General features: G+C 38.1%; 1 protein-coding gene across 1 annotated transcript in view; it reads right to left on the bottom strand.

The window, feature by feature from the left end:
- The window catches only part of LOC148999059 (putative RNA-dependent RNA polymerase 5), a 110,981-nt gene that overhangs the window by 87,473 nt on the left and 10,983 nt on the right, over nt 1-12,525 (bottom strand). The window contains exon 4 of the mRNA XM_089141498.1: nt 4,397-4,471. Within this exon, the coding sequence (XP_088997624.1) occupies nt 4,397-4,471 (75 nt within the window). The remainder of the gene's footprint in view (nt 1-4,396; nt 4,472-12,525) is intronic.

Genomic DNA, 12,525 nt, shown 5'->3' with positions numbered 1-12,525 from the left:
AGCCAAAAATTTTGAGACATGCAAAATAGAAGAAAGGGTAAGTGTAGGAGTACAGAAAACAAAACAGATGAATAAGAATGAAATAAAAAGGATGAGCCTATAATGTGGGTCGGTTGCTCCAAAGTCAATTATCCAGGAGGGATAAATGGAGTTGATATTGTGACAATCGAAAATACCTGTGAAATGTTAGCAGTCAGTAGCGGATGTGACGGCAAAGGCAACACTCACACTGAGAATCTGTTCAGAAGATGATGCATCAAGCTTGGACATCAACTGACAAAGTTGTTGTAGTTCATTTGAGGAAAGAGGTGTTGTAGTACTCAAGATGTCTGAAATAGCCTAATTTGCAGATGTTAGATTGCTGCCCCCAGTTCCATTCCTACCTCCTCCACACAAATTTACTAGACGTCCATGCAACTTCCAACACTTCTCCTTTGTATGGTGTTCTTTCCCACAATATTTACAATTTACCGGGGGCCTAGAATCACCAAAACCAGACCTATTACTGCCAGAACCAGAAGCTAATGCAGACCTATCAAGAGTCTACGTATGTACTATAGTTGTCCATCTACTATCCTCAGTATCAACCATAACATAGGTTTGCTCCAAAGAAGGAAAGGGCTCCCAAGAAAGAATGTGTGCCCAAATCTGATCATACTCGATGTTTAGGCCTACCAGAAAATCATAGACACGGAGCTTGTCTTCCCACCTCTGATAAGCAACAAAATCAGCAGCAGTGGTTGGGGTAAATTTTCCATAGAAATCCAATGTCTAATAATACCCTCTAAGTGTATTGCAATACCGGCATAGTGTTAAATCCTTCTGTTATAGCTGGTGAATGTTCCTCCAAATCTCAACACACTATGCATCATTACCTACTTAAGAATATGTATCTCGTGCAATTCTCCAAACAATGGCAACATCAGGAAGAAAGAGATAACTTTCTGCTATGTTTGGTTCAATGGATTTAAGGAGAAATTCCATAACCAAACACTCATTTGTATACCACTTAGTATATTACGGACCTGGAGGAGAAAGCTTAGTAGTAGTTCCATCGAGATGGCTAGTCAGACCACAAGCACCAACAGCAAGGGTAACAGAACGAAACTACCGAAAATAATTGGTCCCATTAAACTGGACTATGGTCATCTAAAGAGGAGAAAGATCACGATCCCGAGGAATAGATGAAGTGGGAAGCTCCTCAAATGTACCAAAAGAGATGGGGGTAATTCAATCAGCCATCATGAACAAAGATTAATCAAGAATGAAGAAGAAAAAAAATTAGGGACAAATCATGGAAGGGAATTCACGATAAAAGGTTAAAGGATAAAGGAAAAAATTTAGGAAAAATCTTCAGATCATGGAAACTAAGGAATGATGGCCCTAGAAGTAATTTTTGGAGAGATGGATAGCTTTAGAACCATTTATTGGTGCTGGGAAGGCTAGCCGATGGGCCTAGAGGTGTCGCTAGATGACTGCGGCTTCTCTAGGGGTACTGCAAGTGAAAGGAAAAAAAGAAAAAGAGGGTCGACTACCTAAGAGTATCGCAAGAGGCTGGCGATACCTCTAGGGTAGATCACAACAGGAAAGGAAGTGGGGAAGGGGATCTTGATGGCCCTAGATGAGTTGCTAGAGTATTTAAACTCTTCAAAAGGCTATCGATGGGACTTTAGGGCGGCTACAAAGGAGGTGTAGAAGGCTGCAATGGTGGTAGTCGGCAAAAGTTGTGGAGATGATGTGATGGTGTCGGTGGTGCTTTAAGTTTGATGTGGCGGAAGATCTGGTAGCTCTGATACCATGTTGGAATATTGAATGAATTTTGTCTAATGCCAATGTGACATAGCAAGCCTTTATTTATAAAAAAAATATAAAATAAAATAAAATAAAAAGAATACAAGAGTATCTGATGTGGGACTAAAATAATAAAAGCATACTAACTAATAAAACTACCCTTATCACTTAAATTCTTGACTTACAACAATCGTCTTCTTCCCCTTCCATCTTTTGTTTATAGTACTAATCCATAGTAATCTTGGCATATAAGCAAGCAAGGAATCCAAGGAGGTGGAAAGAATAAAGGCAACTAAGTGTCTGGATGGCTAGGCACCACCAAAGCGCCTGGATGCCTAGGGAATGCCTTGATAACTATGATTTGATTCATTGGTGAGACCATTCAAACCCTACAGTTACCAATCAAAATCTGTCCCAGTAACCAGCTAGAAATCACCTTTGATCTCATTCAGTGATCCTTCATTACAGCCCCTTCCACTTCAAGAGAACTCCATTAAACTGCAACTATAAACCTCCATTAAACCTGCAACAAAACATTTCCCCTTTTTTGTCTATCAAAATGGACATCCTTCTAAGAGAAACACCTCCACAGTACCCCATTCATTCAGTCCTAATTTCATTCAATTCTGTCCGTTAAAACCCCTTCAACTGCAGATCCTAATTCTTCTTCAATTTCCCTAAATTTTGGGGGATATTAAACCAGCCATCAGAATCACCTCATCTTTGGAGGATTTCATCATTGATACATCCCAGTTACAGCCCCTCAATCTACAAACCTATTTTTTATTAAGCCCTAAATCCAGCCTGAACCCCTAACCTGTAATACCTCTCTCCAATAATTCCACCATCAGATATTGTTCACCTTCTGAAGATCAACCTCCTAAATGGTACCTACACTCAACCTTAGTCGCAGACAAAGCCCTTGATTGTAGTAAAACTTTTTTCCCCTTAAACCTCCCTCTTTTGTTGGTTCTATCTTGAAGATGTTGATTGGCACTTCATCAAATTGAGGCTACATCAGTGATCAGTGAAGTTTCTATTTCAGTAATTAGAAGCTTCTATTTTATTTTGAGCAAGCATTTGCTTTATGCAATTGGATACATGAAGCTTTGCTTTGAGTTAACCTCTTCCCTTGTCCCATGTTTGAGTGATACAAATGACAAGTGCCCTGCTGAGAGAGCTAAACACCTAGGTTTGAGGAACTTTGCTGAGAGTGCCAAACCACTTTTATTTCCTCTTATTATCTAGTTGATCTCCTATTGTGTTCTCTTGTTCAAAGTTCAAACTTCAAACCCCGTTGGAGTTGTGTTTATGTTGCAGCTATTGATTAGAACAAGGCCTTCAAACTATGATCCTTCTATCATCAAATTGTTGTGCTAAACAGCTGCTACGAATTCCATTCAAACAGGTGCTCCAATTGATACTTTATTTGATTGCTGGAACCATTATCAATCCAACTGTAGATTGGTTCTTATTTGAACCAGTTCTAATTATGTATTTGATGTAAATTTACAATGTTCATTTATTGGGAAAGGACTCATGATTTGATTTGAAATTTTTTCTTTTTTTAACTTGATAAACAATTCCAGGTTTCCATCAAGTTGGGGCTTGATTGGGTTCGGGTTCTTCCCTAGACTGAATGAACAGCAAAAAGCAGGTATTGAGGCATTTGGGTTATTTTAGTGACCAAAACATTTACTAGAGTATTGGGGAAATACAAAACCCACTAAGGGAGTTTCTCCATGTACATGGGTGCACTTTGGCTGAACCACATATATCTTATGTCATACCATTACTTTTGTTTTCAATATATAGCTGAAGTGATAGTTGTGCAGAGCAGTGGACGACCATCTGGTAGATCTAGGCATCTAGCCACATTTGGTGGACGTGCCTGTGTGTGATTGTTCATTACTAGACTGCCTCAGCCAAGATTGAATTGCAATGAAGAAGTCATCACCATGCTTTTATTACAGACTAGAAGAAAATTTTGTGATCCACTCAAACACCTCTCTCAGTGGTACATGGGATCTTGGATCAAGAACTAGTGTGATCTCAGCTAGACATCACTATTTTGAATTAGCAAGACGAGATCATTGGAAAAACAACAAAAACATACCCCAACTCATGAGATACCTAGGTTCAATCAGATTTTAAACCCACTCAACCAAAAGGAATTGAGTAAAGATATCTCACCCCAGCTTGATCAACAGGTCAAGTTCTTTTATTGAGTTGTTGGAAGCTACATTCTTCATGTTTTCGGCGCATATACGGATTCCCTGGTTTCCAAATGCTTAATTATGTGCCCAACACTTGCAGGTACTCTTAATTTTTTGAAATTTAAACATCTTTATGGCTACCATGGGCAACAGCAGTTCCATTTTCAAATTTTAGGAGATTTGTAATCCATACAATGAGAATGATGACTTGGTGGCCAATTTTTCGAAAGTGATGCACACCACTAAGACCAAAAAGCTTACAGGCAAACCCAAAGAAAACATAAATCGAAAAAAGAAGTATGACATAAATCAAAAAAAGAATCCCAAACTGCTACTTTTAAATTGCAAAAAAAATAAATAAATAAAAATTGAGGGAAAGAAATTCAAACCTTGAACCTGTAATTCCCATTTGATTCAACAAGACAATGATAGACAACTGCTCCTCCGTGGTCTAGGTCAAAATTCTGCAAAAGTAAAGTTGAGATTGGTCAATGAATGACGTCGATGTAATTGGTTGCAAAAGTTGCAAGTACCGCAGGTGCCAGGTGCAGCTAATAATTGAGAAAATAATGATGTTACTTTGTCAATAATCCAAAGCTACTTTCTTCGAGCTACCCTGGTGGTTCATGCATTTAATACACATCTTAAGATCCAGCTACAATACACCAAAACCTAAATGTAAATACAAAAACCTACAAAGTAAGCATTATGAATTTCCCTAGGGACAAAAATGAAATCATGAATTACCATCGATTGTGGCAAATCTTTATTGGACAAAATAGTCTAATTTATCTCCTAAAAAGACTCATCATACTAAAATTAAAAAGTAAGCATTATGATTTTTTCGAAGGACAAAGATGAAAAACATTAATTACCAAAGATTATTCTCTCTTTTTTGGCCAAAACAAAGAGAATTATTTCATTTCCCTGATTCTCTTATTCACACCGTTGTTTATGGAAACCATGAATGCGCACTAAATCTTCAAATTCCTTTATTCTCTCCCTCATTCCCATTTTCTATGAGAAAACCATGAATGCCTACTAGTGCTTTTACTTCAGAATTCTAGAAATCTATCCCTTATTTGTAAAATTATTCTCCTAGAAATCTAACCATTATTTCTTTTTGTTAACAATAAAATCTAAACATTCTTTGTAAATTATCAAACACAAGATAATTATCCTCTCTTTACTCTCCGTCTAACCCTTTTTATTTTAAAAAAAATAAATTAACCCACTCCTCCTCTCATGTCACAACTGCCGAATCCTCTTCTTTTATAGCAAATCAGTTTCCAGATTTATAGCAAAGAGTCCAGGTTACAATCTTCTTCCTTCACTTCTTTCAGCTACACATCAAGTTCTAATCATGGTGGGAGATCTTGCGAGATATCTCGCTATCCAGAGATAGCGAGACGAGATCTCAAGCGAGATCTGAGAGATGGGAGATCTCACTCAAGATCTCGCCATCTCACAAGATCTTGCCAATATCTCGGCGAGATCTCGCTAACGGGCATTTTTTCAACACTTTAGGGGCTTTAAAAAACCCCTGTCTCGCTCGAGAGAGGCGAGAGCCTCTCACTCGCCCTTCTCTCGCTGGAAGGCCATTTTTTGCCGGAAAACTCAAATATTGGCCGGATTTTGTTGGGGATTCAACATAGCAACATCATCAACTCATCTACAACAACAAATTCAAGCATATTTCAAGTGATTCAAGCCTATTTCAAGTGATCTTCAAGAAATGTAAGATTTTCCCCCAAATTTGAATTTTTTTCAAATACAAGGTTCTACAATGATTGTATGAGTGTGGTATAAATATATGTTGATGATCAAGCTTTGATCTACACTTTCATGGGAAAAAATTTAATTTTCTGTTATTAATTTGTTTTTTTGAATTTTCGTATTTAAAAAATATATTATCTAAAAAATTAAAATTAAAGATTATAAATAAATACTTATGATATGAATGTGATTATTATTTATGTTAAACTACATTTAGAGGGCTACAATCTCATGTATTAATATTTTGATTATTATGCTTGCTGCATTTTTTTTTTTTTTTATTTAAATAATTAAATAAAATAATTATGAAAATTTATATTATGTAGTTTATTTAAAAATACAATCATGTCTTATTGAGCATTGTATATATGTTATCTTAGAACAAAGTGTGTTTTGTTGTTTTATAAATTATTTTTACATAAAATAATTATAAAAAATAATATGTTTTTAAAAATTTATCTTTTTTTCTTTAAATAATATGTTTTTAAAAATTTATCTGTTTTTTTTTAAATGATGCTCATATTATGTAGTTTATTTTAAAAATACAAACATGTTTGTTTGAGCACTGTATATATGTTATTTTAGAACAAAGTGTGTGTTTTGTTGTTTTATAAATTCTTTTTACATGTTTTTATGTATCTAAAAATTATTCTAATGATTATTTGGGAACATTCATGTATGTATTTCAGATTTTCAGTGCTGTACATTTGAATCTTAAATGGCAACTAGTGGGAGTGGCGGCACTGGTAGTGGGACTCAAGACATTGCTTGGCAACATGGGGATCCACTAACTGCTGACAATAAGAAATCCCGATGCAAGTATTGCCTCAAGACTTTGAATTCTGGTGGTTCAACCAGATTAAGGCAACATTTGGCTGGTGGTTACAAAGATGTTTCCAAGTGTCCCAAGGTTCCTTATGAAGTGCAAAAAGCAATTGCAACAACTTTAAGGGGAGGGAAACAAAAAAAAGGACGAGATGGCACAAAAGCAAAGGGAATTTGAGGATACAGTGCTATCTAGACCTATTCTTGATGTTGATGAGAAGTCAAGTGGCCATGAAGAGAGGAGGAGGGTTATGGGTGTTGAGTCACGAGCCGAATGGAGACAGATGAAAGCTGCAATGGAACCTAGCAGACAGTCCTTACATGTGGAGAGTGTGAGGCAATATGAACAGACAAGGGGAGCAGGTGGTTCGGGGTCAGGGGCATCCATGCCACCTAGACATAGTTTTCAGGGAACCGAGACTGAGAAGACCGAAAGGAGGAGGAAGACTAGATATTATGAATCCACATTTGACCAAGACCCCTCCCTCTTCAACAAACAAGACATCTATCAAAGAAGCATTCCATATATGTTTGCTGGAGGTAGAGAAGGCGGTAGAGAAGAGGAAGCTAGGTTGGCAATCAGCAAATTCATGCTCTACAACAACATTGCAGCCAATGTAGCCAAAACACCTACTATCAGGGGATGATCAATGAAGTTACTAGGGCAGGTGTAGGGGTTAAAGGCCCAACAGCTTGGGAAGTAATGAATAAATATTTACCCAAGGTAAAGCAGGAGGTGGATGAATACATTGGTTCATTAAAGGAAAAATGGAGTACATATGGTGTTACTGTGATGGCTGATGGATGGACTGGTCCTACTAGACAGTCCATCATTAATTTTATGGCGAGCTGCAATGGAAAGACATCCTTCCTTAAGTCAGTGGATGCCTCAAATAAGATCAAAGATGTTGAATACCTTTACAAGCTTCTTAGGGAGGTGGTTCTCGGGGTAGGGCCAAAGAATGTTGTCCAAATTGTCACAGATAATGGTGCTAACTTCAAAAAAGCTGGTGAAATGTTGATGAGGAAGAAGAGCATCAAGATCCACCTCTTTTGGACACCATGTGCAGCTCATTCAAATGATCTTATGTTGAAGGACTTGGGGAAAAGAAAGTCAATCAATACTGTGGTTGAGAGGGCTAGAAGGGTAAGTAATTTTATTTGGTAAGTAATTTATTTATAACCATGGTTATGTGCTGAAGATGATGAGGAACCACTGTAAGGGTGATCTAGTCAGACCTGGACTGACTAGATTCGCCACCAACTATGTAGCTCTGAAAAGCTTCCAGAAGAAAGTGGTGGGTCTTCAGCACATGTTTGCAAGTGAGGAGTGGTTTGGTTGGCGTGGATCTAGCCATCCTGATGCAGTACTAGCCCAACAAACCATTGCTGATGATTCCTTTTGGAGGCAGCTGAATAGGACACTAGGCATTATAGAGCCTATTGTGTTTGTTTTAAGGATGGTGGATTTGAAGAAGAAGCCCACAATGCCCCACATACATGCTGCCCTCGAGCAAATGAAAGAGTTGGTTAGAGCTGCTGCCCCTACCTCCTTCAAATCCTACGAGAGAATCATCGATAATAGATGGGAGATGCACTTGATGCATCCTTTGCACTTGGCTAGTGAGTCACTTTTAAGTCTTTAAGTTTTTGTTGTATACTTTAATTTACATTCTTTATTTGTTATAAGTTATAACTTATAATTTATAAACAAGTAAACAACCAAATCACTAAGTCACTACCCAAATTTTTTATTTCCACAATGCAAGCTTACTACCTCAACCCAAAGTACCATTACAAGAATGATCTGGGGCTTGATGTAAAGTTGATGAATGCGGTGCAAGACGTGGTGGAGAAGCTTGTGTCAAATCCCGTCATGCAAGGGACAATTAATGGAGAGGTGAGAACTTATTCAATTATTTCTTCAACTTCTTGCATTAGTGCATTAAGCATATACATAATACAATAATTGAAGAATTGGTGTATAAATCAGGGAGTTCAGGGATGCCTCTGGGAGTTTTGGAAAGCTTTCTGCAGCTGCAACTAGGCAAAAAAATGATCCTAGTAAATAGTCCATTACTCTATAAGTCATTAAGTATATAACTCTATAACTCTATAAATGATAACTGATAAGTTAAAGAAATATAAAGATTTACTTGCCTAATGCATTCTTATTTTTGGTTATGCAGCTGACTGGTGGGTGCTATATGGAACTAGTGCACCAAATCTCAGGGACATAGCAATTTAAGTACTCTCACAGACTTGCTCATCCTCTGGTTGCGAGAGGAACTGGAGCACCTTCTCGCTTATCCATAGTAAGGTACGAAACAGATTGGGGAGTAAGAGACTCGAGGACTTAGTGTATGTGCATTACAACATGAGATTGAGAGTAAGGCACATACAAGATGATATAGATGACGACAATCGTGAACCGATTGAGTTGACTGATATATTCCACGAGCCCCCTGCAGAAGATAAGGAAGATGATGTCATATATCAGTGGGTTAGGGATTGAGGTGGCCTAGTGCTGGATGGGCCAAGAGGGCAGCCGGATCCTACCATTGCTGCTGCTATGGGCCCAGATGTTGTGGTTGGGCACGTATCTTCTAATGAGGGTCAGGCTGCTATAGCGGCATCAGAAGGACCAACAATACCATTTGTGTAGCCACCTAGTCGACTTGAAACAACTGAGGTGACAACTAGTAGTGGGGATTCAGATGATGCCGATGATACCAGAGGGCCAAGTGGCCCAAGTCAGCCATCAAGTTCGAGTCATGGAGGCAGTCAGGCTGGTCGTGTTTCTGGTAGAAGTCAGCGTCAACAAAGGGAGTCACCTCCACCAGGTCCAAGTCATCCGACACATGCGAGCCACAGTTCCCCTATCTCTCGGACTTATGCTAGGAGTAGGAAGAGCAGATCAAACCAAGGGTAGGGGCAAACGAATGATGATGCGAGCATGCATGATCTTGAATTGAACATGGGAAGCATGAGCCTAGATCATGGTTAGAGTGATTCACAACAGCAGAGTTTGGACACTTGCTTGTCATCGGGGTACCAATACAGGGATCACAGCACCGGGTCAAATTACAGTGGGTATTCTTCTTATGGAGGTCATACTATTCCTCAAGACCCTGCACCTAGAGAGTACACATATAGGAGTGAAGGTGGGTTGTTAACTGAGTGGTTTAGAAACCCCTACCCACATACTCAACAACAATATGAACAACAACAACAACAATGGCTCTTTCACCCACCCACGATTGACGGTTATCCTAGAGTGTTATTCCTCCAGTGATTCGACATGGAGACATATCAGTTCCATATAAACCGATATGTGACATACTACAGTGATGGATTGACTTGGGAGTCATATGTGGCCACCGTTCAAAATCAATTGATGCAGAATGCTGAGTGATACTCTTAGTCTTAGTCTTGTAAGTTGTAAGTTGTAAGTTGTAATCTTCGAATTCTTAGTTTTAGTCTTGTAAGTTGTAAGTTGTAATCTTCTTAATTCTTATGGTTGTAAAATTTTGAAGACATTTAACAATTTATTAGTTTGAATCTTTGATAGTTTGAACTTTGATCACTTGTTGACTTGAATACTTGATGTGCAATGTTATTGTATTTGATACTTGATAGTTGATAAATGATAACTCATAACTTATTAACTTGAATTACTTGATATCTTTACATTACATGTTGTCTCTAAGACTCTAACCTTGCATTTCACAGAATTTCGGTTTTACACATAGGGTCGACTTAGGAGACATAGTTAGGGTAATTTTCTCACAAATCTAAGGCCACCAATGTGTTCAAAAGGCCTTAAATAGGCTAAATATCAAGTTTCAACCCAACCAGAGCCCTAAAACCCACCGAGATGGGCCTCCGAGACTACGCCACTTTGTTGGTAGATCTCGGTCGAGATCTCGCCTTTTCTTAGTGGCGAGATCTCGCTCAAGAGCGAGATCTCCCACCATGGTTCTAATACACCCTAGTTTGTTTCAGGAGGGGCGCCCGCAATCTTCCGCTCATGTCATGGGTATTCTGCTCTTCATCTCTCTGTTTCACACTTCACGTCAATTTATTTTACTGCACCTCCAGCTTGTTCTTCTTTTAATCCTTCAATTTTTCTTGGTTTTTGTTAGGACCCTAGGATGAGAGGCCATGTGGAATGAGGGTTAGTTAGGGTTATTTGAAATAATAAACCCTAGGATGAGAGGCCATGTGGAATGAGGGTTACTTAGGGTTATTTGAATAATAAATAGAGGGAAAGAGGGAAGAGAGAACAGGGAATGTTTTATGAGAGTTCTTGGGCAGCCGTAGGCTGAGGGACACCATTGTGAGGTGTGGGGGTGACTGGCACCACAGAAACCAGTGTTATCTTGTTATTTCTTGCATTCTTGTATGAATTTTTGGGAAATATTATTAAGGTTTCATCAAATAACCCTAACTAACCCTCATTCCACATGGCCTCTCATCCTAGGGTCCTAACAGTTTTCATTTTGTATTTGAATACCAGAACACCTTAAATATGATACACCTGCATTGAGCCCAAATTCTGCAGGAGGTGAGCGATTTTTCATGTGGGTATATCTTTGTTTTCATTCATGTAGTCCAGGGAGAGAGTAGTTGATGCTTTGTTGTTTGAAATTCTATTGATTTCTGGTCAAATTTTGTCTGGCTTTGCATTTGATGGGACTGGCAGAATTTTACTTGCAATATTAACCAAGTTACGAATTTAGTAAGGTGGGCTTTTGTCTTCTCTCCAGTTTGTTAGTGCTTAAAGCTTTCACCAGAACTCACAGTGTCAAGGGTAGAAGAAAATTCTGGATTTACTAAGTGACATTTTTTTGTTTCTTCTTCACAGGGCCTTGACGTCGCTGTTCGTGTTTCTGCTTGGCCAGCCTGGACAGCTGAAATATATAGAGCATCCAAGCTTCCAAAGCATGGTTTGTATTCTAAACCTGAGTTAGTTCATGAATACATGTAATATTTATATTAGATTCCCTAATAAATTGGTTTCTTTGCTAATTTGACTGTGCTGGGTTGGAGATCAATCTATGAAAAGCTGGATTTTTACTCCCTCATTGCTGTGACAATATATACTGGTTCAACTTAATATAGTTGCTTTGCCTGGGATTTTCACAAGTTGGATACAAACTGTATTACGACAGGAAAGGAAGATGAGTATAGAAAAATGATGAGTATAGAAAAATTTTATTTAGGCAAACTATACATAATATATAATCAAGCTTTAATAGTGATAGTTACAAACAAGGAATTTTCTTCCCATCATATGGACTTCAAATGAGTCATCTTCAGGGAAATTGGTGGAGTGAAGAATTTGCCAGGATGAGGATCAAGACTCAAGCATGGAGACGCCTTGCTCTTGCGAGTTGCTATGGCAGCTTAAAGTTTTTTTTCTTTTATTTATTTGTTTATTACTTGTTTATTTCCATATTTTCTCACTAATTGAATTATTTGTTCTTTTTTTTAAAGTTTAGTTTGTTGCTTCCTCAGTGTCCCACTGCTATTCGCAACTTCTAATGTGCTTATTTCTTCGTATGTCGATACATTTTACATTTGGAAACATCCATATGCTTCAATTATTTACATTTTCCATCTAGGGAACCTTTTGTTTATGAGGCGGTCTCTGGTCCTGAATGGGCTCATATTCACCTCTTAAAGTTTATACTGACCAAATCATTTACTTATATAAGTTCCTCTTGATGTACTCTAAACATGTTTTTTATATTCTTTTAGTTATATCCTGTGGAACCAATTGAAAATGCAGTGCTTGCTGGGAGAAAGCCTGGTGAGTGGTCTTGGATGTCTTGTACCTTATGTCTTTTTATCTTTCTTCTAACGTTCCATCTCTTTATGAGTGTCTTGTTGTACTCTCTACATCCTATCTTGT

Source organism: Hakea prostrata, unplaced genomic scaffold (assembly GCF_041222555.1).
Source record: "Hakea prostrata isolate BN-2017 unplaced genomic scaffold, UWA_Hpros_2 contig_55, whole genome shotgun sequence".
In the NCBI taxonomy this organism is placed as follows: Eukaryota; Viridiplantae; Streptophyta; class Magnoliopsida; order Proteales; family Proteaceae; genus Hakea; species Hakea prostrata.
This window is presented reverse-complemented; position numbering and strand designations above follow the sequence as displayed.